Source organism: Aulonocara sp. 'chitande type north' Nkhata Bay, linkage group LG7, assembly GCF_057382095.1.
Source record: "Aulonocara sp. 'chitande type north' Nkhata Bay isolate Kocher_YH1m ecotype deep benthic linkage group LG7, A_spYH_male_GT1.1, whole genome shotgun sequence".
Classification (NCBI taxonomy): Eukaryota; Metazoa; Chordata; class Actinopteri; order Cichliformes; family Cichlidae; genus Aulonocara; species Aulonocara sp. 'chitande type north' Nkhata Bay.
Genome location: NC_141350.1, coordinates 51,860,796 through 51,887,451, shown reverse-complemented (window position 1 = coordinate 51,887,451; position 26,656 = coordinate 51,860,796). Strand labels below are relative to the sequence as shown.

The following is a 26,656-nucleotide window of genomic DNA, read 5'->3' as shown; positions in this document are numbered from 1 at the left end:
AGGTGCAAGTTGTTCTTCAAAAGAGGTTTCAAAACAACAGTTTGTTTTTTCTGTTTTTTTTAGGACATCATAGAATTGGTAATCTCTCCCACTTGGAGGGGGAATTGCTTTACTTCTTGAAGGTCTTTCGGACCACATTTGGCTTATATTTTTCCCAAAGCAATTATAGACTGGGTGAATTTAGTTGTCTTGCGCTCTCCACGGTGGGCTGTGGAGAGCACTATGTTTTTTTTTTTCTTTTTTTTCCCTTTTATTAACAGAGCTGGAGTATCTATGGGGAGTAGGTGCAGTGATGGTCAGAGACACAGCGTCCTCTGCTGGTGATGAGGAAAACGTTTTCTGTCCCCTGTTTGTGAGATAAACAACACTGTCTAAGCAGGTGTGCATGTGCATTACCAATGTGTCTTTTTTGTGTGTTTTTCAGGTGTATGTGAATGCTCAGACTTCACCACCGGGACGACCTGTGAGCGCTGCCTGGATGGTTACTATGGCAACTCTTTGATTGGCACACCTGGTGATTGTCAGCCTTGCCCTTGCCCAGGCCAGACCAGCTGTGTCCAAATTGCAGAGACAGGACAGGTGGTCTGTACCAACTGCCCTGCAGGACAGACAGGTGACGTGAACAATTTAAACAAATTCGTATGGATGGGAAGCACACTGAGTAACGAGCTTTATGTCAAGATCAAAGCAGTCAGAGCGTCTCCACACGACAGCGTGATACTGAAAAGATGGTGGCTGTAGCGCACTCCACCTTAATTTGAGCTGAGGTCGGGTGACGGTGACCTCCAGCAGTGTTCTTTCTCATCTATTCATCTATTTCCTGCCCGTCTCACCTCATTCTCTGTGTAGGAATGCGCTGTCAGAGGTGTGAAGATGGCTACTATGGTGACCCCCTAGGGCTCTCAGGGGCAGCTCAGCCATGTGCGAGATGCAACTGCAATGGTAATGTGGACTTCAACGCGGTGGGAATATGTGACCACGTCACTGGGCGCTGTCTGAAGTGCCTGGGACACACGGAGGGAGATCACTGTGAACGCTGCCAGCAGGGTTTTTACGGCAACGCCCTGGACCAGACAGTGGGCCAGAAGTGCAAGTGTGAGTAACCGAGAGTGTGCCGGTAATTTATTATGACGCTACGATGTCAGTGCAAGATGAGCAATGAAAGATGGGTCTCCTGAAAGAGTTCCCCTGCACTTATAGATGTGTTTGGCTTGCTTCCCTTGGAAACATCCACTGCATTCAACCTTTTTTCCGGCAGTGTTGCATTTAAACTGTATCAGCATACAATTCATACTGTCATATTGTTGTGTTTACAACCAGAAAGCTAATGGACATATTCTACTAAAGGCTACTTGACCTTCAGGTTGGACTTTTAAAAAGAGGAAAAAATAGTCCATTCAAATTGCCTTCAATTCAAGAGTTCTATTTTGACAGGTATAGCTGTCTTGAGTCATGAAAGGCAAAAGCTGAAAATGGTTTGAACTAGGGCTGCCACGATTAGTCGACTAGTCACGATTACGTCGACTATCAAAATCGTCGACGACTGATTTAATAGTCGACGCGTCATTTGAAGCTTTGTAAGATCCCAAAAGCAGGAATAAGTAGCAGGATTTAAGAGTGTAATAACGGACTGAAACAGAAGATGGCAGCACTGCATGTACAAGGATGCCAGCTGCCGTTAAACCCCGAAGAAGAAGAAACTGTGTCCCAGAATTCATAGCGCGGCCCAGCGCAGTTGTCAACAATGGCGGCAGCTAGTTAGTTTTAATATTACTCTTATTATTCTTTCTGGGTCACAAAATAAACGTTTAACATATTTTCAGGCGAGAATGTAGCTGTGTAAACCTCAAATATCTGCTCAGTTTATCAAGACACCACATATTTTCAAAAGCGCTCCGACGTTTTCGGAGGCGTCTGTTACCCACTAGCTCGATAGCTAGCCGGGGGCCATGAGAGCACCGGACTCCCGGCAGATCGTTTTCAAACCCACCGCCCTACTCAGGATAAACATATACAAGTCACTTAGATAACTTAAAAATGTTATTGTTTGGCTTTTTTCAGTATTTTATTTGTTCCTGAGTAAATCGGCTGAGTTTATTAAACTCCACCAAAACAATCTGCACATTTAATTAGAATTCAATTAACTATCATCTTGTCTTTATTTTTAGTTAGCACAGACCTTAAACACTTAAAGCTGTAAGCTAATGATAGTTATATAAGAGCAGATGTTGCTGGTGCAATAAGCTGTACTTTTACGTTCAATGGATGATGATCTGATTAGTCGACTAATCGCAAAAATAATCGGTGACTAGTCGACTATCAAAATAATCGTTTGTGGCAGCCCTAGTTTGAACAAATGGCTGTGGGTCAGAAAGATAACACAAAAAAGAAGAGACTCGCTGGGCTGGGAGAATGGAAAGCGGGGGAAAAAAACTAACTGAAGTTACAAAAGCAGAAACAGTAATAGCTGTGACGTGTTTGTCCTTTGATTTTCTTATCCTTTTCTTATGCTTCATTCTACCACAGTTGAGCCTCTACAGAACAGAACAACACCACAGAGGGATATAGGACTTCTATTATTCTATTCTTTGTCTTTTCTTATTGTTTTCATAATGAATTGATAAACTGGGAAATGTAATATTTGGTTTGGCTGGTGACTGAAATCAAGCTGTATAACATAAACAAATCACTCATAACTGCAGATGTGAAAGCAAGATGTTGTGTTAGCTATTTGCTGATATATTACTATAATCATTTATAAAGGATGAGAAATGAAAATTTAAAAAAAAACACTTCAACCCTGTTATGTTATGATTGTTGCACAGGTTGGCCACCAGTGGCACTCTGCAGCTTCCCTGTTAGCAACATGTGTTTGGAACACGATGAACAAGTAACCCACATCTCCTATTGAGACAATAAAGATTCCAAAACACACGTTTTTGATCGATGTAAAGGTATCAAACTCTGCACTAAAATTGGTCTACACAAAGATGCATATCCCTAGATGTTTCTCCTGGATCATTGTGGCTTGTTCTTAAAATCAAAACTTTATTTATCTTTGTTCGTCATACTAGCCTATTTAAATAGATGACAAATACAAGAAATCCAGTGTGCCAGTTGAAGATATACAAAGTAGGCGTATCTTGTACCGCAAGCTGTTTGCAAGCTGCAAACAGATTTTTTTGTTTCAAGTTTTGTGTTTATTTCCTTTAGCATGCAGCTGCAGCTCTGCTGGAACATCTGGGCATGTAAATGAATGCCATCCTCAGACAGGAAATTGTCATTGCCTCAGTCATGTGACCGGACGGGATTGCAGTTATTGCGAAGTTGGCTTCTTCAACCTCCAACCAGGCATTGGATGTGAAATGTAAACAGATCCCCTGTGCGCTTCAGAGTTGATTTGTATGAAAAGCAGTAATAACTATTCTTAGAAGCAGACTCTATCATTAATGTGTCATTTTCCTGCCTTCCTCAGATGCAAATGTAATCCAATTGGCTCATCGTCACTGGCATGCCATCCAATCACAGGGCAGTGTGTGTGTCGCACAGGAGTGGAGGGGAGACTGTGTGATACTTGCCGTTTGGGCTTCTTTGGATTCTCATCACGAGGTTGCAGAGGTACAGTACTTTACTCGAGGCATCACAACTGCACTATGTGCCATCCTCTAATCCTCTAATACTTCCTCTAATACAGATCACACATGAAGGCATTTCTAACTCTATAAATGTTTATCTCTGTTGCTTCCCCGGCTCTGCCATCCCCTTGTGGTCCCATCTTGCCTCACCAAGCCTGTAACTGTGACCCGATGGGCTCCGTTTCTATGCAGTGTCGCAGTAACGGCACCTGCCACTGCCGCCAGGGCTTTGTGGGTTACAAGTGTGACAAATGTGAGTTAAACTATTTCCACAACAGAGCCACACACCAGTGCGAGGAATGCCCAGTTTGTTATGGCCTTGTCAAGAAACAGGTGGGTCTATGTTTCGTTAAATTGTTTATGTTCGTTAATATTTGCGTTTGGAAGAAAAACAAAAAATCAGGATTTTTTAAATTTTTACTGCTTCGAATGACAAATTAGGGCACAGCATATAAAAATAAGCATTTGTAGTCAAATGGCAAACATGATAGCAAAAAAGCTACACAAGTTGACTGTGTTGGGAATGTGTATTCCTTAAATCTGCTTTGCGTGGCTGGCCGTCACTGACGGCTGTAACTGGACACAAGCACTTGGTATTTGTAAGAGTGCCATCTGTTGGTCAGAAAGCATCATTGCAGGTAAAGATCGCCATACAAGACATTCAAGTTAGAATAAGGAAGAAATTATATGGGATGTCACGGTTAAAACGGGACCCAAGTTTACATACACTTCAACTGCCAAGATAATGTCTCTGAAAGTATGTGATGTTAGCATGACAGCTAGGATGGCCTAATACAGTGTTTCCCAGATAATCTTCCTGATCAGTTCTCACGGCAGACCTATGTGCCGCGGCGCAGTGGTTGGAAAACACTGGCCTAATATATGAATAAGCATTTTTCACAGGATTGTGTGCAGCTAGGTGCTGCTAATGAAATGCATTTGACAGACATCATCAGCAGGTGTGAACACCTCTATAAAAGGAGGAGTTTTGAGAGTTTACTGGAGCATTCAGAGCGTCCCAGCAAATTCAACCCAAGGTCAAGTTGTGCAGTGCTGAGAAATTGCAAAAAAACCTGAGAGCTACATCTCAGGTGTCAGTTAGTATTGTAAATGTTAAAGTTCAAAATAGTACAATTTGTCTTAAGAGAGCTGTGCATATACCTGCAAACGACAAGCCAAAATTCCTCCACAAGGATGTGAGAGGCTGATAAAATCATACAGAACAAAAATCACGTCAATTTATTACTGCTAAAGGTGGATCTGGAGTGTACGAAGGACAGCACAGAGTCCTTTTCTCACGATAGTGTTTTTGTCCATCAATATTCATTCCTCTGTGAGCTCTATGTGGTCTCTACAAAAGAAAATGTCTTGCTATTTAATGCTCGATAGTTGGTTTAACTGTGTAATTTGATCTTTGGCAGGTTATTGGATAGATTTTTAACTTTTTTATTAAAAGTATCTGGCAATAATGACCCAATGAAAAACAATAATGTTGAGTTTTAATATAGTGCAAGGTTAATAAAGAAGTACAAATTAAAACCAGCTGCAGTTGGTCCTCGCAGTCCTGCTTTTCCTACTTAGGAAGCAGTAGACATCATGAATTGAATATGAATTCTTTTTTGTTTAGGAATGGACCTTTTTATCTGTGTTGACTCTGCAACTATTTAATCAATAATTTCTTCTACAAAATGTGAGATAATTCTGATCAGATTGAATGTACTTATGTGCATTTCTATAGCACTCTCTAGTTTTACTTATGACTCAAACCACTTAAAGACTGCGAGTCACATTTTAACCTTATATACATGCAGCGCTTTACTCTATAAACTTAAAACACTTTATCTCCTTCACGTTCAATTAACCTAACATGTCTTCAGACTTTAGGTGGAAGCAGGGCAAAAGCTACGCAGGCAAAAAGAGATCATGCAAACGCCACACACAAGCTTACTCTGAAGCAATATTGTAAACCACTGTAACTGCTGTGCCGACTGGAGCCTACAATTCAGTCTTAAAACACTCTAATAAAAGTGACGTGTAGCATTTTACAAAATATCGCTTCAGTTTAGGTGTCAGTGTTTCAGACTATAGCTTTCTTGACCTTGCATTGGGTCTTTATTTTCTGCACCTTCCCACATTCTCACTATGTTCCTTGCAGGTCCGTGCACTAGTCCATATTATTGTTTTGCACACCTACGCAAGGTGTTTTTGGCACACTTTTAATGCGTGAGGGGCAATTTGATCCTGAAATAACACAGTCCCCATAGTACATCCTGCCTTTGTAGACCCTCATGGCAGCCATATGGCTCCTTTGTATTTGTAGATTGCAAGTAAACAGTGGCTGTGCAGTGAAACAGAAAAATGATCTCCCGCGCTGCTCCTCTCTGTCCCTTTAGATTTGTAGCAGCCCACGTCTGTATGCTAAGGTGCCGTGTCTCTGGATTTGCCTTCTGAGGACAATCCAATAGCGCAGATGTGTTCTTTCTGTTCTCTGTGCATTTTCTTGTTCCGGCTAAAGTGGCTGCATGTTCTCACCGGGCCGACTTGTACCTGTGTGAATGCATGCTGTGATTTCCACAGTGTTAGCGATTCAGTGAACATCCCAACCCTTGTCTGCTGCGAACACCTGCAATTACTCTCACTGTCCTGAGTCTCCCCCAGCTCTCGCTTTCTGCTGCTCGCGCTCTCTGTCTTTCCGCTCCTACTTTTCCTGTGGTTCAAACATAGAAAGGGGGGGAAAAAAGACTAACGAGCACAGAGAGAGAGAGGTTGAGAAAAGACAGAGACGTGCGAGGGACGATCAAGAACGGTGTGAAAAAGCCCGTGGATGACAGCAGAATTTAGAGGAGAATTTTATTTTATTTTTTATATATTTTTAAAATGGACGGGACTTGATTAAATGCAAGAATGAATAACTCAGAAAAAGCACTCACTGTTTTATCTGAGTGGTGTTAAGCTGACGAGGCCTTATTAATACACTGATGATTGCTCTCTAAAGTGATCGGCAAGAAATTCCTGCTAACACAGAACACACGTGATGTGCACACACGTGCACAACGTACGGCTACCAGCTTAACAAAAGGTGTAATCACAGCCAGATCGCAGGCTCTATTTATATAGCTCTGGACTATTTTTTAACTGCCGGGGTCAGCAAACTGTTGCCAGTCACGGCACTTTTATTCCATTTTCAGACCCGGACTTCCATTCTCTAAGAAGTCTAATCTAGTTATCTGCAGAAATGCTTTCCTCGGCCGCACGCTATGCGGGGAATAGTGAGTGGATGCGGACATGAAAACAGTGTTCTGTGCTTATCCTGTTTTTGGTATTCATTTATTCATTGCTTTTGGTGAAATACTAAATTTTGATGTTTTGGTGCACCAAGAATCTGAGTCCTATCTCAAGCCTTGCATCTGAATAAATAAATACAGATGGAGGTAGATAGATATTCTGTTGTGGTGTTTTGTTTTTTTCAAGTGTTTTGTTTGGTTTTTCTTGCTTTTTTTGTGTTTTTTGTGGGGTTTTTTAAACCCGTATTCTCATTCACACCTTCGGTGAAAAATCTCGATGCTATTACAGGCGGAAAAGCTCAGGACTCGGCTGCAGGATTTGGAAAAGCTCCTGGCTCACTTTGATTGCAGAGGTAGATTCGGGAAGCGGCACCACCTGCTGAAGTATCACATGGCCAGGCTTTATGAGCATGAGCACCAAAGGGAGGATACTCTGCCCAATGCTCTGGAGGATTTTCTGGCCTTCCAAGGTATCAGCAGCCAGGAGCCGAGATAATTCCGCTGTCACTCCTTTTAATGTTTCCTCCGTGGTCGTGACATCTTGCGAGGCACTTGGCAGCCTTTGCCTTGTGAAACATGATGCTCGCTTAATGTGCCATTGTAACCGCTGTGTCACGCTTTGGCTATGAGATGATAACATGCCATATCAGTACATACAAGACCAGCCGCAGAAACTTGATGTGAAACCGCTCCCGGCGTTTCGAAAATCTGCTGCTGTTGCTCTGTGTCTGTCTCCTCCAGTGTGACTGGGCTACATATACAACGCAACAAAGCGATTAAATCAGGAAGCAAGGCGACAATGCAAACCTCTCCCAATTACTTTAACACAATGTTGATATATCCTCATTATCTTTGGAGGGGAAAAGGCTTACAGGCTCAGCTGCACAAGCCAAATGGAGACAAATCATAACAATATAGAACAGGGCGCCGTGTGACCAACTTAATCCCTGTTTATATGACAGCCAGGGCATCGCTAATCCCTGCTTATTATGATTATAGTTGCAATCATGATAACAGTTGCCCAACAATCGCCCTCCCATCACCCACGCTATATATACACACACACACGCTGTTACCAGTCGTGCTCTTTAAGGCACTGGATGGCCCAGTAATGATTTAATGAGTATGTGGAATCAACGGACTCGCTGTGTGGGCACACACAAGCTCCTTCCTTCTCATTTTATCAGACACGGAGTCAAAGCTACAAGTAAAGCATGTCCCAAAATGAAGCAACAAAGCGGACAGATTGTACTAATTGTTCTGTAAAATGCCTTTGCAGCCAGTTAAATTAGAAACACGACAGCAAACAAAGTGAAATTGCAAAAAAAAAATACGAGCATCTGGATAAATTTCCATATGGTTCTGCTTATTCTGACTACCGATATGTAGAATGGATGAGAGTCCTCACATGAATTAACACAGTAAATGAGGGAGCCGAGAATGAGAGATGTGTCAAAATACGGCTTTCCAGCTACAAAGAGTTGGAAGAATGGTATTCTTGGTGAAGAAATCCATGAAAGACTTAACGTGGTTTTATTTGCTTTGTTCTTACAGAGGCACGGGAGGCCTTAATAAAACAATTTTCCTTGCTGGAAGCTTCTACAGGCACACTTTTAGCCCAGCTGCATGGCATTACATCTTCTTTGAACTGCAGCATCAGCATGACAGAGGAAGAGGGGAAGGAGAGGAGGAAGGATGAAAGCAGCGGGGCTGTGTGTCAGACCTTCACAGACACTCTACACATGATCAGAGTGTCTCAGAAACAACTGAAGCAGGCAACACAAGACCTGGACAATATGGTAGGTGACCTAAATGTACACTTTGTCCTCAGTATTGTAGCCACCTCAAACACTTTATCAGTTATGACTTGCTAGCACCACTTTGGACACCCTTTGGGTTTCCAAACTGCCTTAATTCTTTATAGCATAGATTCAACAAGGTGCTGGAAACGTTCCTTGGATTTTGTTCCATGAAGTGAATCTCCAGCCTCTGTTGGTACGAGGCAGGATGGATCCATTCTTTTATGTGGGCTACTCCAAAATCTGAGCCCACCATCCAGTTGCTGCAGCAGAAATTGAGACTCATCAGATCAGGAAATATAGTTGCTGCCTGACAAGCCTGTGTGAACTGTAGCCTCAGTTTTCCTGTGAGAGTTCACCCAGTGTGGTCTTCTGCTGCTGCAGCTCATCTGCTTCCAGTCTTGGCATGTTGTGTGTTAATAAAATAATTTCAATTTTGTCACCGACCTGTTTTTCCTGACAAATACAAGACAATAACTAAATAAAAACGAACACACAAGGAAGAAAACGATGATGACATTGATGATGATGACAATTTTGCTGAAAGGATTCTGGAGAGACAAGATCCAATCAGAACTAATTAAGTTGTGCAGGAAGGTGGAATGGGTTTTGGAAATGATCTAAACTGAAGTAATCTCCTTGTGCGGTAAGGTTAGAGAGAAGGATAGAAATCACGGAGGAAACTAACTTAAGATTCTGTCTACTAAAATCTTAATCTTTAGTTGACTAAAGCTAATAGAATTTAGATGCCTTAATTATGACTGAAACTAAATTAAATTGTAGTCCAAAGATTGACTAAAAAACTAAACAAACATTTGCTGTCAGAATTAACACTGCTACATAGCTTTTTGTAATAAGAAGCTATTGGATTTTCTGTTGCCTTGAAGCAGCATGACCATTCGCCTCTGACCTCTGGCATGAATAAGGCATTTTCAAACCAGAGAGCTGTGTCTTACTGGAGTATTCTCTGTAAACCCTTGAGGCGATTGCTCAGGAAAAAATCCCAGTACATCAGGAGTTTGTAAAATACTCAGACCAGCTGATCTGGCACCAACAACCACACCACATTCAAAGTCTCTTAAATCACCTTTCTTCCCATTCTGATGTTTCATTTGATATTCAGCAGGTGGTGTTGACTATGACAATATGTCTAAATGCACTGACTTACTGCCATGTAATTGGCTGATTAGATGTGCACCTGTACCTAATAAAGTGGCCTGTGAGTGGGCTGTGAGTGTGTCACGACTAAAAATCTGATTATTTCCAGGATAAAAATAGAGTTTGTAGATTTAGAAACATTAACAAAAACACAGGTTCTGACAAGTGAAGGGGCGCTTATGGTGCTGCATCATGTCTAAGGTTTGTATTCAAGTGGGAACCGCTCGTAGCACTGACTATGCTAACTCTGCAGTACAAATTTCCTTCGGTTGTTTCTGTACAGTTTCACTGAAGAAAACTGATGACATGTGGATCTGAGCTATCCATCACAGACTTCATGAAGTAAATCAACCTGCAGCCATTGTTCAGCTGTGATGAATATTGCCGTGCCCCAGGTTTCCAGCAGAACAGCAGACCTAAGCATAACTATGCACTATTGTCAAATTTTAAATTGGTATTCTAAGTAAAGACTTAGGCTTTCTTAGTGCCAAATCATAGATATACCACTGGTTTTAAAGGGGTACTTCATAGCACTCTGTGTGGAAACGTTAGCACAAGCAGCAGGCCAGCATTGCAGAAACTTAACAAAATTAGTTAAACAAGACAAGATTTAGTTAAGATACTGCTAAGCTGAGTGGTTTCACAGCACCGGTAGTGGCCTTCACACCACAAAGGAAGAAAAAATGTCAAAATCAATAGTATGAGTGAATGATTGGGAGAAAAAGAAAGTCCCCTTTGCCAGTGAATCCAAATGTGAGCTTACATGAATGACATTAACAATAACAGATTCACCAAAGGTCAGCACAGCAGCATCAGCAAAGTCCTGCTTGTTTACTGTCTTTGCATAATTCATACTCGTTCTACTCAGTCTCACGGCACGTTTTCCACCGGTTATACACGACCCCTGTAGAGTGCCTGTGTGCCTCACAGTGAAAGCCCACTCCCAGTTAGATAACCAGTGATTTAACAAGGCGAGCTAGACAGAGAATAATACTGCAGTGTATCAAATGTGTAGCAAAGTTTGGTAGTGGGAATTTGAAATTGATCAAAAGTAGCCCTCCTTAGAACTTTTTGGAGGGAAGATTGACAAAAACAAGCAGTCCTAACATCAAACTAACCTCTTTGGAACATTTTTATTGTTATCTGGGTTAGAAGGTATTGCACATGATAGCTCAAGCATATGCTTATATTAAATCAAGTACTATAAATATTACTGTAAGCAATAATCAGTCTTTTATGCCATTGCATTATATACTGTGTGCTAGCATGCTGACACTGTATGTAGCATGTTTTTTTTATTATTTTTTTTATTGTCTTTAGTGTGGGAGGTTGCAGTTTACCTTGCTAGATGCTGCTCTTTTGTGTAGATCCACAAAGATTCCCCCCAGGCAAAACCATAACTCCACCCCCTCACACCCCCACCCTTCTCCATATGAGTGGCACACTCCTCCCTCTGAAACAAAAACCCAAAGATGTTGATGGACGCTAAAATTAACAACTTGTTCTTCACCTGCCTCAAGGCTTTTCACGGTCTCTTCATGACGCTTGCAGGAATTTATTATAGATACTCCTGCCATGTTATTTAGGTTTGGAGAGATGAGTGAGCTTGTTTTGCCAGTATATAACTCTCTATTTCTGATTGCGTGTGTGTGCGCGCGTGTGTGTGTGTCCATTGTGCTTATCACCTGGGTATGCCTGAAGCAACAGCAATGTAATTTCATATTAATAAGCACAGCGGCCACCTCCCTTCCACTAAAATGAAGAAAAATGCTTGTGTGTCAATTGTTGATTCAGTTTGCCCGTTTTGTTTGCATTTTTTCAAATTGAATGCCACTCTGGGAAGGACTCTGGTTTCAACCGTATAAACACTACATTTATTAAGACAAAACTTCAGGCAATTTCAGACCTTTTTAGGACCCCTCCCCCCCATATGCCCCTGCTTTGAACCTGCTTGATTACATACATTTATACAAGGAGGTTCATTATATAAACATGCAAAAGTATTGAGTACTCTCCAGTGCAATATAACTTTCATGTCAGCTGATTCGCAATTGTATTACCTTACAGGCGTTACATTGTAAATATATCCCACACAGTAGGCACTCAATACAACAAAGCTCTAAGTATTCCATTACTGAGCTTCAAGCCTTATTTATAATGCTTTCTGTGTCCACCCACATCTTTAAAAAGACTGTCTTTGGACTCAAATGAGGCCATAATTACACTTTTTACTGCTATTTTATTAATAGTCTTGCATATTTGGGGTTCCAGCTATAAAACAAATCCCCCCCAACACCTTTTTGGACTCATATAATCATATCATCATCATCATCATCATCATCATCATCATCATCATCATCATCATGTGTTTACTTCTGTGTGTTCATTCTGGTAGTCCTGGCCTTGTTCTTACCAAATACATTGGACAAATTGATCCTGGTCTTATATGACCATCACTCCCCATGTTCATTAAACTTTTTTTTCTTTTCCCTGTTTATTGTTAATTTGATCTTGCGGTGTTGTGCCAGAGAGAAAGCAAGAGAGTTGCTTGCTCTCTGAGCTGTCACAGAAAATCAAATTTTTTACTGATAACCCATGTGCCAAGTCTGAAGGTTTCATTTGTCTGGGGTTTTTTCGATTGTGTAAGTACTACCTCATTTAAAAGGATCCTGATTTGTAGTACTAGGGCATGTACTGTACCTCTGATTACTGTTGAAACTGTTTCGACTGATTTTTAAGTTGGCCATAAATCTTGCTGTATTCTTTTCCAGTGTTGTGAAGTCTCACAATCACATTTCTCAACTTCACCAGCAATTCTTTTCCACGTGGAGCAAGAATGCAGACAGTCACAGCCCAAAATGACAAAGCTCTTATGTTCACAGGTCATTTTGTAACGCTGATCATGTATTTAGGCTCATTCAAAATCCCAGAAAATCTCTGGTTTGTTTCGCTGATCACAACTTTTCTAACGTGCAGTGCTGTAAAATAGTTTACGCCCCCTTTTTGATTTCTTTCTTTTGTCATTTTTCTTTTTGCAATATTTGTTACACTTACATGTTTAAGATCATCAGACATAATGTCATATTAGACAAAGGTCTAAACTATCCAACCATATCTAATCCTCTGTGAAAAAGGAATTGATGTATTTAAAAGTAGATCTAATAAATCTGCATTTTGTATTTAAATCTTTGTCGAATATGACAAATATTGCAAAATAATAAAAAAAAAACAGGGCAGAACTGTACATGTCAATAAATAGAAGTTCATTTATTTTTGATGTACTGAGTTTCTATTTTGGGGTTTGTATTTTCAAGACAGTCTTTTAAATTTTTTAATGTTCATATGAGAACCCAAATTAAAACTTTTTGCTCAAATCATTATCTAACAGTCAATATGTACAGACAGGTTCAGGGGGAGGTACACCACTGAGCATCTGTTTTCATCTGTAAAACACGGCGGAGGTACTGTCATGGTTTATGGCTACGTTTAATTCAGAGGTGGTTCAGATCTTATCAGAAATGATAAACCTTTGAACGAGGACAAGTGTGGATTTTGAGCCATCATGCAATACAATGTGGAAAGCAACTGGTAGACAAAGAACAGAACAAAAGGTAGCTCACATCCAGTGAAGAGCTTTGAAATGTCCTTCGGGAAGCCTGGAGAACTTTTCCTGAAGGGTGTCCAACTCCAGGCCTCGAGGGCCGGTGTCCTGCAGGTTTTAGATATCACCCTGGGTCAACACACCTGAATCAAATGATTAATTCATTACCAGGCCTCTGGAGAGCTTCAGGACATGTCATTTAGCCATTTAAATTGGGGCGACCGTGGCTCAGGAAGCGCATCCGTAACCGGAAGGTCGCCGGTTCGATCCCCGGGCTCTCTGTCCTGGTCGTTGTGTCCTTGTGCAAGACACTTTACCCTACTGCTTACTGGTGTTGGCCAGAAGGGCTGATGGCGCGATATGGCAGCCTCGCTTCTGTCAGTCTGCCCCAGGGCAGCTGTGGCTACAACTGTAGCTGCCTCCACCAGTGTGTGAATGCGAGAGTGAATGAATAGTGGTATTGTAAAGCGCTTTGGGTGCCTTGAAAAGCGCTATATAAATCCAATCTATTATTATTATTATTATTATTATTATTATTATTATTATTATTATTATTATTATTAAATCAGCTGTGTTGGATCAAGGACAGATTTAAAGCTGCAGGACACCGGCCCTCGAGGCCTGGAGTTGGAGACCCCTGACTTAAAGAAAGCTGCCAGAGAGAGTTCAGGCTGTGTTTTGTGTCCATGCCAAATATTGACTTTCAAACTCAGTTTTTTCCTCATGTGCTGTTTTTCCATGATTACCCTATTTGAATAAATCAATGCAGCTATTTTTAGTTTTCTAGCAAAATATAAAGAAATGAGAGGTGGTTCAAGATTTTAGCGCAATGCTGTATTTTTCTGAATAACTCTCAGAAACACACAGTTTTCACACAAATGAAAATTTCTCTGACTGCAAACAGCACTGTGTCAAAAACACTTTTAAAAATAATCAGCTGAAGTGTGAAAAATCCTTTAAATTACGTCACCTCATATGATTTAATTAAACACGTCCAAACAGCTTAGAGCCATTCCAAGACCAGAGCTGTACTTTTTTTGTCATTTGCTCAGTATGTCGCTTTCTCTCACTACCTTTTTCACAGCTCATTCCTTTTGAGGCAGTGTCACGACCCAACAAATGGAACATTATGGTCAATGACTCACAGGTGCTAATGAAAAGGTAAGTTAGGTCAATGGACTTTGAGTTGTCAGTTAAAAGCAAAGACCGCAATAGTAATTTACGGAGCTTCATCACTCCCGGCTTTTAGCTTGTCAAATACATTGTGGTTAGGTTACTGTGAATCGATGCTCTCGGCGCTTTAGAGTCACACCTTTGTTCTAGTTAAAAATATCCAGAGTGGAAATCCATTTTTCTCTTTCCTTGCAGCAGCTGCAGTACTCTACTGTTCTGTAATGCTCTTTTTATTCCTCTTTTACATTATTTAACTTTTTTTATTTCTTCTTCTTCTTCTTCTGGTAGTCACAGGGAAACAGCGGACCACATCGAGGCTATAGCCGACAGGGCAGTAAGAGCCTCAAAGCAGACCTATAGCTCACTGATGGATCTACTGCAGGACAACTCTACAGAGGAGTACATCAGGAACCTAACGGAGCAGTGAGCACAACGACAAACATATGCTCTTGTAGACATGCACAGGCAGAAACAATGCTTTGTATGAATTCACATTCACATAAAGCATTCTACAACTCCCTGGATTATTGCGCTTTTGCCATGTGTGTGTATATAACAAAGTGCACCTATCACTGTATTATAGCTCAAGGTCCTCTTCTTTGCTGCTGCCTCTTAAAGCACACTAGAGTTAAGGAGTAAGACATTTAGCCACAGGGAGACAGCTTCTCTCAACTGTAAGCCTATTGCTTTCTTGGATTTGCCACACGCTTGCTGCATCTCCTAGCGTGTGATTGCTCTGAGGATTATCCTGGATGCTAGACAGAATGATGCAAAAAGCCCTCCGGTGGCCATGATGAGAGCAAGAAGTGAGGAGCTCCAAATTGATTACTCCCTTCTACCAGTAGTCAGCTTGATTCAGAGGAGTTGTGTTCATCTTCGGAGCACTGCAGCACTGTGTGCGTGCTCGCGTGTGTGTGTGTGTCTGCGTGCGTTTGTGTGTCGCTTTATAGGATGCAAAGTGAGCAGTTTACGCACAGATGGGCAGCATAAAATTGCATTTCCCACACATATTTCCCCATGTGGTGGCACTTAAGCAGATCAGAGGCATTTTATAGGCAGGAAGCTACCCAATCAGAAAATGACAAAGGTATTCAACCTGTCTCCAACAAAAGGTCTGTATCACTAGTACTCGGCAGCACTGCAACTGTTAGAAACAATTCACCTCAGTGTTTGTAATCATCAACAGCAAAGGGGTAGTAGCACTTGTTCAGCACAACTTTGAGCTACATTAATGGACTTTACATTTTAGTGGGAAACTGCGTACTTGTTTTTACCTTCCTGCATGTTTTTTGGAGATATTATTACTTTCTGATTGAGCTTTTACATAAAGTAGAATGTTGAAGAATAATTTAAATAACAAACTGAACAGCAGTTCACTGCCTTTTCTGGTTTTTTGAACATTGTGCCTCTTCTGACCATAGTCAGAACCATCCAGTAGAAATGTCACCAGGTCTCGGGGCAATTTTGTACATCCTTATTGCAAAGTGAAAAGTTAAATCACTGAAAATAAGCAAAAAATGATTTTTAGCCAATGCTAGGTCACCGTTAAAAGCTTAAACCACAGCTTTCCAGCCAGTCTGTCTTGTAAAATCTGTGCAGACATGTAGTGTCTAGTTGAAACCCCAGTCATGTTTCAGATCTCTTAATAAAAGCAGCTACAGTTACTGTTGCAGTTTTTATTCTGCAGTCATTTTTTGCCCCTCCCTTTTCTTTTCTTTTTCTCACAACACAGAGTGATATATTTGCATAGTTTCACACTAGCAGGCTGTTTTCTTGTTCTGATGGAGAAAGGCTCCCTATAGGTTTAAAACATGCCTTTGAGGATCTTTGAATGAAGACATAAAAGTATGAAATTAATCACTGAGTGGGGAAAGAGATAAGGCAGAAGGGACAAAAATTAAATTTGTGGTTGGGCTCTTTGAGCCTTGCTGTATTTAACGTAGTGACCAATTACAGCGGTACAAATGGATTTGTTGTTGGGGATATCTTATGCGGCCAGGTTTATTCTTTCATGGAGAACTTCAGGAGACTCAGATGTCTTATACACACACACACACACACACACACACACACACACACACACACACACACACACACACACACACACACACAAGAAGTCTTGACTGCGGAGAATAAAAGTGTAGTGACACACACATATATAAAGCCACCCTGAAAGCTGTGCTCTGATAACACAGCGCATTCATACTTTTGCTGTATGTACTATACTACATACAAGCAATTCATGTGCTCATGTCACTCTCAAGATATTGTGCACAGTGCTGCAAGGGAGAGAAAGCAAGTTAACTATACAAGCTCTTTTCTCTGATGTTGGGGAAATAACAATAAACATGGAGGGGATGCGAAACCATGAGCAAAGGAAGAATTTTATGAATAGCTTTACAAAGATGCTCGAACCATCTCAAACCATTTCTGATGCTACAGTCACATCAGGATAAACAATGGTTGGAGACTGGACACAACAAAAACTATTGCATTTAACTTAAGACCTCTCTGAAATGTTTTCCTGGAAGTTGGAGATTAGATCTGTGACCATCTGCAGTTATTTGCACTTTTTAAAATGACTTTCACGCATCAACTGTGAGTCTGCAGTTGAATGTAGTCATTGGTAATCCGTTCCATTTTATTTGCAATAATAGGGGAATTAATCGGTCTACAGACACAGAAATTAACATTTAAAATGTATCCTGACTGCCGTCAGAACCTCATGGACAGAAGCAGAAGTTCCTCCACAAATAGATGCTTCAGGACAGATACTTTAATGCAAAATGACATAGGCACATCTCTCTATAAACAGAAATATAACCAGAATACAACTGGCTGGTAACCGACTGAGTTCAGTCCTCTATTGCAAAGAGACAAGTAAAACGAACTCCAGACTGCTTCACACTGACTGACATTTGTTGGAAAACTGTCCAGTTTTATAAATTAAACAGCAAATGTTTGCTTATTCTCTTATTCTCAATTGAAGTCCTATTTTTGCTCTAGTGTGACTGAGCCGCAGCAAGCAGCAAACTGCATGCTGGTCAAAGAAAGAGCATAAGTCACAAAGTCAAACACACCTCTTTAACACTGATGTCACCTACCATTTCCTCTCCCTCTGCCAAGTACCTCCTACTGCTGAGTGCAAAGTGAAGTCAGCTCTACAGGAAGAAGGGGGGTTTCTGAGACAGCAGAGAGAAGGGGAGAGACATCAAGTTGTTGTGTGGGTCGTCTTTCTTTTAAATTTAGAAACGAGGACCTCTGTATACGTCCTGTACATTCTTGCAAATAAAGTCTAAAACACAAGGAAACTCTTTAACACTAATTTCACTGGTGCATCAGTTTCTGCAACTGATGCATCATAATATACAGCATTATATGATAATGTGTCTGGGTCAGATAGGTTGCAAAATAAATAATAATGTATGTTTCTCTCTGCATTTAACCCATCAACTCAGTGGGCTGCCACCAATCTAGCACCTGGGGAGCAGTGTGTAGGGACGGTACCTTGCTCAGGGGTACCTCATGGTAGCCGTTCAGTGGATTTGAACCCCCAACCCTTCCAACCATGGGGTGATCACTTTATCTACTGAGCTATCCCTCAGCAGTATAAAGCTGCTGTTGTATATAATCAACCCATTTTTTTATTTTCACTTTTTGTCTTTTTAAGTTGGCTTTTTATTAAACAGGATAATACAGAAGGCTGAAATTTTGCTGCATGAGCTTTTGTGTTCACACGATTCAAAAGAAAAACATTTGTCTCGCATACTAATTAAAAAAGCACTTTTTAAATTAGTTTCAAGGTTGTTATTGCATTCAGTATTGCACGCTGTGATCATCTTATTATTTGGAAAATGATTTACAGTATATGTGACATTCGAATGATCCTGTAGTATAGTATCTCACTATATGAACACTTATAAATGACCCATAATATATTACATTAAAGCTGAAATAGACTACATGTTTTGGACTTCAGTCAGTCTGTCAGTAAGTCAATCATGTTTTGATATCAGTATCACCATATTTTTATGTAAATGTTCAGTGAGAGAACTCCTGCACTGCATCTGGGAACCGTTTGCTGTAGAAAATCTAGTTCATGACAGGAGACTTGTAAGAGGAGAATGAAGAAAGAGACAGAATGTGCAGTGGCTTTAGAAGAGGACTTTCACCTTGGAAAGTGTGGTTAAAAGCCAATGTGAAGCTAGAAGTTAGCACTAGCACATTTTTAGCATGCATGTGCACGTAGGTGGTTGTGTAGAACAGAGACAAGAACTTTTTTTTTAAAAAAAACTTTTCTATATGTTTCCCACCTATCGGGGATATATTATATGTTTTGATACATTCTTACTGTACTTCTTTCATTTTAGAATCACACAGATGCAGCAGCAGAAGGAGAACCTGACGGTGCAGGTGAACGATACTGTAGCCGAACAGCTGGCCCTGGAGGAAGAAGCTGCTGGTTTAAAGCTTGCCTTGGGTAACATCACATCATTCTTACATCAGCTGGCTCTGACAGATGCCAGCCCATATCCGGAGGCTGATCACACTCAGTTCAACCAAACCAAACATCTAACCAACTTTACAACAGAGGTCAGTTTAATCTTCACTACGATTTCAAGCATATTCTGTTGCATTTTGAACCAATAAATCAATCATTTCATTCTAATTAGTGTGGGTGCTGCTTATATAAGGAACCACTCTGGTTTGTTTAACTTGGGTCATATAGAGATAGAGGTATGGGGAATTGGAAGTTAATGTCACTTCGTTTTTTTCTCATTTAATATTTTGCAAGGAAAGACGCACACTGAGGCACAGGAGAGAAGATTCTGGCAGCTTCTGTTGCTCACAGGGCACATGTTGTTCTGGAGGGGGGGTGATTACCACAGCAGCATGTCTGAGCAGAATACACTGTTAAATGACCCAGAAATATGCTAAGGTGCCCTTTGTGTACGTGGTAGTTGAGAAAAGTAGAGAAAGCAATTAAAAAAAAGATCTTTATTCTAATAGAACTGTTGCTTCTTGTTATCCCCTTTCTTGTGTAGTGGGGTGAGACCCTGGTGAAACAGACAAAAGAACTGGACCAGCAAGTTCAGACTCAAGACGGTCTCATTGCTAAGGTCAGAGAAGTGGTGGAGCCTTTACTACAGACAGTCAACAACAGCATGGAAAGCGTGAATAACGTCAGCAAGGTAACCACACTAAGTGTTTGCTAGTATTGATGGTTATTAGCCATGTTAACAGCATAGTTCTGTGAATTATTAAAACACAGTAATGTATGTTAATTTATTGTTATTCTTTCTATGTTCATTCTATCACTACGTATAGTGATACAGCAAAACCTTAAACACCAAAGAAATGAGTCATATAAACATATTTTTTGTTCTTCTTCTTTGCAAGCTACATTTTCATTGTATAAGGCAAAGTAATCAATTATAGATATGCATGACAACACATTTCACAGACCCCAGAGTTTAGCGAAAAGTATTTACAATCAACAATGTGCACGGAGACGTAAGGTACGTGCAATGTCAGCAACGTAGGCGTAATGTTCGTCGTCACTGTTCGTTTTGAGATCAGCTAATACAAATCCATCCATTCTCTTCCGCTTATCCTTTTCAGGGTTGCTGGAACCTATCCCAGCTGTCTTAGGGCGAGGGGCAGGGTACACCCTGGACAGGTCACCAGGCTGTCACAGGGCTAACACATAGACACAGACAACCATTTGTACTCACATGGGCAATTTAGTGTTTCCAATTACCCTATCTATGGAAGGAAGAGAGATAGATAGATAGAAAATTACAGAAGAATATTTTGTTACAAACACAATAATTGAACAAAATATAACATGAAACACAATAAACATTATTGCAAAGATTTAATAAACTACACTTGACTTTACTGACTTCTTGCTTTATCCTCCTTCTCTTGTACTAAAGCTGCAAACTCAAGCTCACGGAGCAAAAGTTGTGACTTTGTCATCAGTTGTGACAGGCAAAGAGGTGGAATCAGAAGCAATCTCTCTTCACAGACAACTAGAACGTAAGCCTCTATCTTTTTGACGTACATTATTGCTTTTGTTGAATGTACAACTAAATTATTTTGCTTAAATTGAAATGTCAAGTACTGAGATGAAAAGAAAACCACCGTATGACCCAGAGACTCGTGTATTAATATAATAGATATGTCATCACGGTTGTAATGTCTTGACCCATTTGTCACGTATTGAGCACAATAGCGGCTTCTGTAGAAAAACAGAAAGAGCCAGAATGTTTTGAGTCGTTCTAGCTTAAACTTCATTAATTAAATATTGACATTTATGAAACATAAAGAGAGTCTTAGGTTATTTTGTCTGCTTGGACAGTCAGTAATAGTAGAGAGTAATAAAGAGTGGATAAAAAAAATTAAATTCACCCAGTACACAGTGACCTTTTTAGTCAAATATTTTTTTAATCTAATACAACTTTGATTATGCCTTAATCCTAATAACATCCATCCGCTTGAATCTCCATTCAGGCATGGTTACACAGTGGCCCCGTCAACAGGCGCAGACCAAGGCTGCAATCAAGAAGGCAAGACCCTTGGAGGAAAAGATCCTGCCTGATGTCAGGAAGAAAGTCGCAGAGACCGAGAAGATGCTTAAACCAGCTCTGGAACACTCCAACATCTCAAGTAGCACGGCAAAGGACGCCGAACAAAAAGCGCATGCTGTGGTAAAGGTGTGAATACTTGTTTTTCCAACCATAACACTGAACAAATGGGATTATAAATGATGGATGTTAATTGGAGAATTGCTAATTTGTGGAATTGACAACATTTTTGCAGTAAGTCAATCATTTTTTTGTGTGATACACAAAACAAAATTCCTAATTTGTTCAAAAGTATAGCTTCTGATTAGATGATGTCACAAATAATAATGTTCCAGTTAATCTCACCCAAAGACCTTCTAGAGTAACTCTGGGAAGTTATTTTGACTTTAAAAGTCCCAGTCAATGAATTAATGGAGAGCCGTAGCTTAAACTCAATAGTCACTGAGGCATAAAAACTGCATGTATAATATCACAAGTCAAATGTGAAAAAAAACCCTATGAAATAAGTTGTGTTTTCCTACTTTTTTGCAACGTTTTACACCAAGGATTAATTTAAGCTCAATTCGAAGTGTTAATACAATCAGCATATTTGGCTCATATCAACACCCGACCAGCTACTGTGCTAATTCAGATGATAAACACACAGCCAAGATCAACCACCAATGCACTTTACAGCCACTACATAAACCCAACCCCAAGCTGTGTGCATGCATCAGTTGCAGATTATTGATTCTTTGGAGGAAGAAATGTAACGATCGCCATCTCTGACATTACAGAATTCCCCAGAAAATTTCTCATCAGGATTCCTTGAGTGCCACATCTCTCTACTACAAGTTCTCATCACATGATACTGCTGTTCTGTCAAGTGCTGATATTAAGTGTCTGTGCCTTAAGGCTAACATCTAATGGTGCTCTTTTCGATTAGCCAAGTCTGTGCTGGTATAAATCTTAAGTTTGTCTACGAGGGCACCAGGTTCATTTTACTGATGGGAGTTTGACTGTTATGTTTTCACTCAGTTTTGATGTTTATTTTTACTCACTATCAAAAAAGGCCATATGTGATGCTGTCACATATTGCCGATCACAGCGGTACTTAAATGCTGATTAGGCGATTGTTAGCATGCTAACATATAAAATAAAAAGCTAAGCAAACATTAAAGTAGCACTCACAATCCACAGATCCATAGATCTCTTAGTGGTTTTTCATAAACATTTCAGAATATTTCCAGTAGTCATTTGCTAACCTTTCCCTCATTTTTGTGTTTAGGAATCCAAAGCCATTCTGACCCAGGCTAAGCATACCAGGACTGCATCTGCTCACCTTAGCTCCAATATAGACTCTGCCTTAGAGCAGCTGTCAGTGCAGGAGTTGCTGACTGATAGAGCTAACACCCAGATTACCTCAGAGGTATTTAACACAGCCATACACATATTTGAAGGAAAAAATCTATGCATATCGATCTGTTCATCCTGCGTGCAGCTTAAAAGACTGTTTCTAGAGCATGTCTTGTAATTCTCAGCCTGGGGTGTCTCTGGCCAGCGTAAAGGAAGATATGGAAGCAGCCAAGCTCCAGCTAGAGGCCTATTCTGTTACACTAACTGAGCTAATCAGCAAGATTGGTAAGTCACTACTTTTTGCTCTTCTGTGTCTATAAAACCCATAAATTTTCATTATACCTTAAATATCAGCCCACTAAAGAGCTCGGTGCCTTTTAATGCCTCATTAAACATGGAAATACTCCTCAGACCGTAAAACACGAATAACTGCTGTGCACAAGTCCGAGCAGCATTTCCTTTAGGTCTGACATATATATCTGACCTACTGTATGTCCTCTTTGGTCAAATCATTTTTATAATTCATTAGAAAGGTGAGGTTTTGCACTTTGTGGTCAGTTCTACTGTGCTTGAGAGAATAATCATCCAATCACTGCAATTAGGTCACAATGCTGGGTTATGTGCTGTTTGAATAAGTGAAGTAGGACAGCCATTAATAAACCACAGTCTAAAAAAAACAGATCTTTTTCAAGTCTGTTATGCAGCGTTTTCTTTTTCTGTCCTCCCTCCAGATGGGGATGTGCCACTGGAGCGATTTCACCGGATCTTGAACGAGACAGCGCACCGTCTGAGCATGCTTCGCGGGAGTGTAGAGAGCCCAACGCTAGGCTCAAAGATCCAGAAGCTGCAATCGGCCGCTAAAGAGCAGCAGAGCCGTCTGTCCCTCATTGAACAGGACATACAGGAGATCACGGAGGAGAGAGACAGTCTCAGAGACATTGCCTTAAACCTGCCCCAGTCCTGCCCCGAGGCAACCGGAGCAGGCAAAGGATAGATGCTATAGATGACGAGCATTACATCATTGATAGCTGAACATCAGAAAAGTCTGGGATGATCTTGTTAAGAGAAGGAGTTGCAGTGATTTTGTGTTCAACTTCAGAAAAAGTCTTTTTAGATTTTTCCTTTTTTGCCCCAAGGTGCAATTCATTTTACCTCCACAGCAGACCGACACACACACACACACACACACACACACACACACACACACACACACACACACACACACACACAACAGCCAAAAGCCCAAGACTTCTCCACTGCCTCCCATAATTTATAACCAATCTTCCTTCTCCTTCTTGTTTTTATCGTTTTCTTTTTTTTTACTCAACTCTCTTTTAGTAACAACATCCGAACTTCAATTTCACCATGAATAATAAGCAGCCATTCTGAACTGCTGGAGTGCACTGTCAAGTTTAAAATAATGCTGATTTTCCTTTGTGGGGCTAAAAGGTGTGTCTGAGTGCTCCTTCAGACTGACACATTCATTTACACTTGAGCTCTTTTTCATCACCATTGCTTAATTAACAATTAGTCCCCTTGGCCTCAGTGGAGTTCAGGTCAGGCTTCGACAGCACAGAACCTGTTTTCAGGATTATTACAGTGCCTACCTCTCTGTTTTTGCAGTTTCTCAATATTTCTGTCTTTCTGTGCCTCTGTCAAATGGACAAACTTTGCTTGGAGTTGCGCTTCGTCACACTGCGTGGCTCCTGATGACTAAAACATAAAAGCAAAGGGTCTTTGCGCAAGTCTTACAACAGGGTTCCAGCAAGTTCATTAGAAAACGTAATAATAGTTTTGCTGTTGGTCTTAAAACATGCGATGATCACCAAATTACTGTTAACCAGTGTTGGTTAATTTCATTAACAATTTCAGATGTTTTCACAGCTTCAAGTGTCGTTTCAGGGTAAAGACAAAAATAAGAAAGAAAACTGTAAATTGCACTGTCATACTCGAGCCTGAGTCTAAACACACACTTTTACAGATTGACTCATGGAAGTGCTCAACAATGCCACTACTGGTACCAGCTGTAGCTGCACATGACATTTCTAATTTAACAAAACAGTTGAGAACTGTGCTTTTAGTATGTCAGATTTTTTTTCTTTTTACTTAACTACAATAACACGAGATGAGATTGAAAATCTCTTTTGCAAGAGAGTCGCAGCCAATGCTTGGGTCATTACGCATTACTTTACTTAAAAGAAATGCACTATGTTAGCTAATTACTTGATTGAGAAAGTACACTACTCATTATAGAGCTACTCTATAAAATAACCTGAAATGCATTGTCACATAATTACTAGTTAAAAATATAAGCCTGAGGCTACAGTCCCACACACCAATATAAATCCCTATTTGAATACAGAAACACGAGCAATCTTTCTTTTACTTTTTACAATATGAACACAAAACCAACAACACAAAGCAAAGTTTAAAATCCGACCAAAGAAACTTTAAAGTGATGGCCATAACGATAGAAATGAAAGATAGAAACGTAGGCTACAATGCTACAAGCATGAGTTTGCTACCTTTTGAAGTGTCTGGCTGCGGGGCTGGGGCTGGCCAGCGCTCAGCTTTAACATCACTCTGGGTTCTTCGCTAGCTTTGTGTTAGCATGCTGTCTGTGCAGATGGCTTCAAGGAGCTAAAGTTGTGTTTCTATTCTGGACTCAGTTTGCGTTTCATTATCGCTTGTCCTTTCATGCAGTAAAAACAAAAGTTATTTGCAAAAATGTAGACTACACCATTTTCCACCTCCCAGCACCAGAAACTGAAATGATTGTAGCATGTTGATTTTTTTCTTTTCCTTTCTATCTGCCCGGCAGAAAACTGAAGAACCTAACAAGACAATAGTAACTGTAATGTAATCACTGAATCTTGCATCATGCATATATTAGTGTGTTACTGAAAAATATAATGAGATTAAAACAATAATGCTGTTAACATCTTTTACATACAAGTATGATAGCTAAGGTACATATGTAGATTCTGTCTAAGATATCATTAAAAACAGATTCACTTTACTCTCATTTGTGGCACGTAAAAATATCACTGTGTAAGGATTATTGTACTCCTTCATAGTTGTATACCCAGCTACAGGTTATGGCCTGTTTACAGCCTGACTGTGACACATAATTTGGACATTGAGGTCTTAAAAGGTCCCAAAAGATACAGGTTTGGATTTTTTAAAATGGTGCAGGAACCCTGTGCAAGACTTGTAAAGCGATGATAATGATGACGCGAAGATATTATTTAAAAATTACATTGTTCTGCTTTTATGAATGCTCAGTCTAATCAAATCAAAAGTTATACCTGTTTTTCATGCAAGTGCCCCAGTCACATGTCTGCTTGTAATAATTGTAACAATGCCCGAGTGTATAAGGCCTGAACCATAATGCAATAAAATATACACGATACGTCCGTCTTGCATAATGTATCGAATTCTTAGTGGATATTTTTGTGTAATATTGTACAACAAAGCATAATGGAAATGAAAGAGCTGCTCAAAGCTGAGTAGATGCAGATATCTGGAAATGGGTGAGTAACATATTGATGAACACAATAAAATTATAAAAATGGGTTTGTTTTATTTGTGAATTTACTTTCCTTCCTTCCTTTCCTTTGTCTGAGTTTTGTGTTTTTGTGTTGTTGTTTTTTGTCTAGAAGTGAAACAAAGAGAAGTCACTAATCCAGCAGCCTTGGAAGGAAGAAGGTTTCTGAAAAACTATGACAGTGCTGAAGTTCTTAGCTCCCTTAACCAGAACCATTTACCACAAGCCCAAGTCTCGACTAAACCTTACAACTGCTGTAGTGGATGACAATTTGTTTTTGAAAGGGGGAGTAAAACTCCCGGGAGTACACTTAAGACCGATGAAAGGAAAGGTTCAGCAGAAAGTGGATCAAAGACAAACTCATATATGACACTATAACTTTAGCCCTTTAAACAAACACATTTTCTCTTAGTACAAAGTTGTGTTACTGTTTTTGTTTGTGAGCAAAAAAGTCTCCTATCACTCTCGGGTGTCAGGACGAAACATAAAGGCCAGTGGTCGATTAGCTTAGCTTACCTAGTCTGACTCTTCACA

The 26,656-nt window shown here is 40.2% G+C and overlaps 1 protein-coding gene across 1 annotated transcript in view; it reads left to right on the top strand.

Moving 5' to 3' along the window:
* The window catches only part of lamc3 (laminin, gamma 3), a 159,891-nt gene extending 133,904 nt beyond the window's left edge, over positions 1-25,987 (top strand). Inside the window, exons 13-28 of the mRNA XM_086301216.1 lie at positions 425-613; positions 850-1,095; positions 3,214-3,367; positions 3,476-3,618; positions 3,790-3,968; positions 7,209-7,389; positions 8,474-8,718; positions 14,562-14,638; positions 14,939-15,073; positions 19,021-19,243; positions 19,696-19,842; positions 20,590-20,692; positions 21,167-21,369; positions 22,508-22,648; positions 22,761-22,860; positions 23,307-25,987. Of these exons, the coding sequence (XP_086157342.1) occupies positions 425-613; positions 850-1,095; positions 3,214-3,367; positions 3,476-3,618; positions 3,790-3,968; positions 7,209-7,389; positions 8,474-8,718; positions 14,562-14,638; positions 14,939-15,073; positions 19,021-19,243; positions 19,696-19,842; positions 20,590-20,692; positions 21,167-21,369; positions 22,508-22,648; positions 22,761-22,860; positions 23,307-23,569 (2,729 nt within the window). The 3' untranslated portion in view covers positions 23,570-25,987. The remainder of the gene's footprint in view (positions 1-424; positions 614-849; positions 1,096-3,213; positions 3,368-3,475; positions 3,619-3,789; positions 3,969-7,208; positions 7,390-8,473; positions 8,719-14,561; positions 14,639-14,938; positions 15,074-19,020; positions 19,244-19,695; positions 19,843-20,589; positions 20,693-21,166; positions 21,370-22,507; positions 22,649-22,760; positions 22,861-23,306) is intronic.
* Positions 25,988-26,656: the final 669 nt, after the last annotated feature.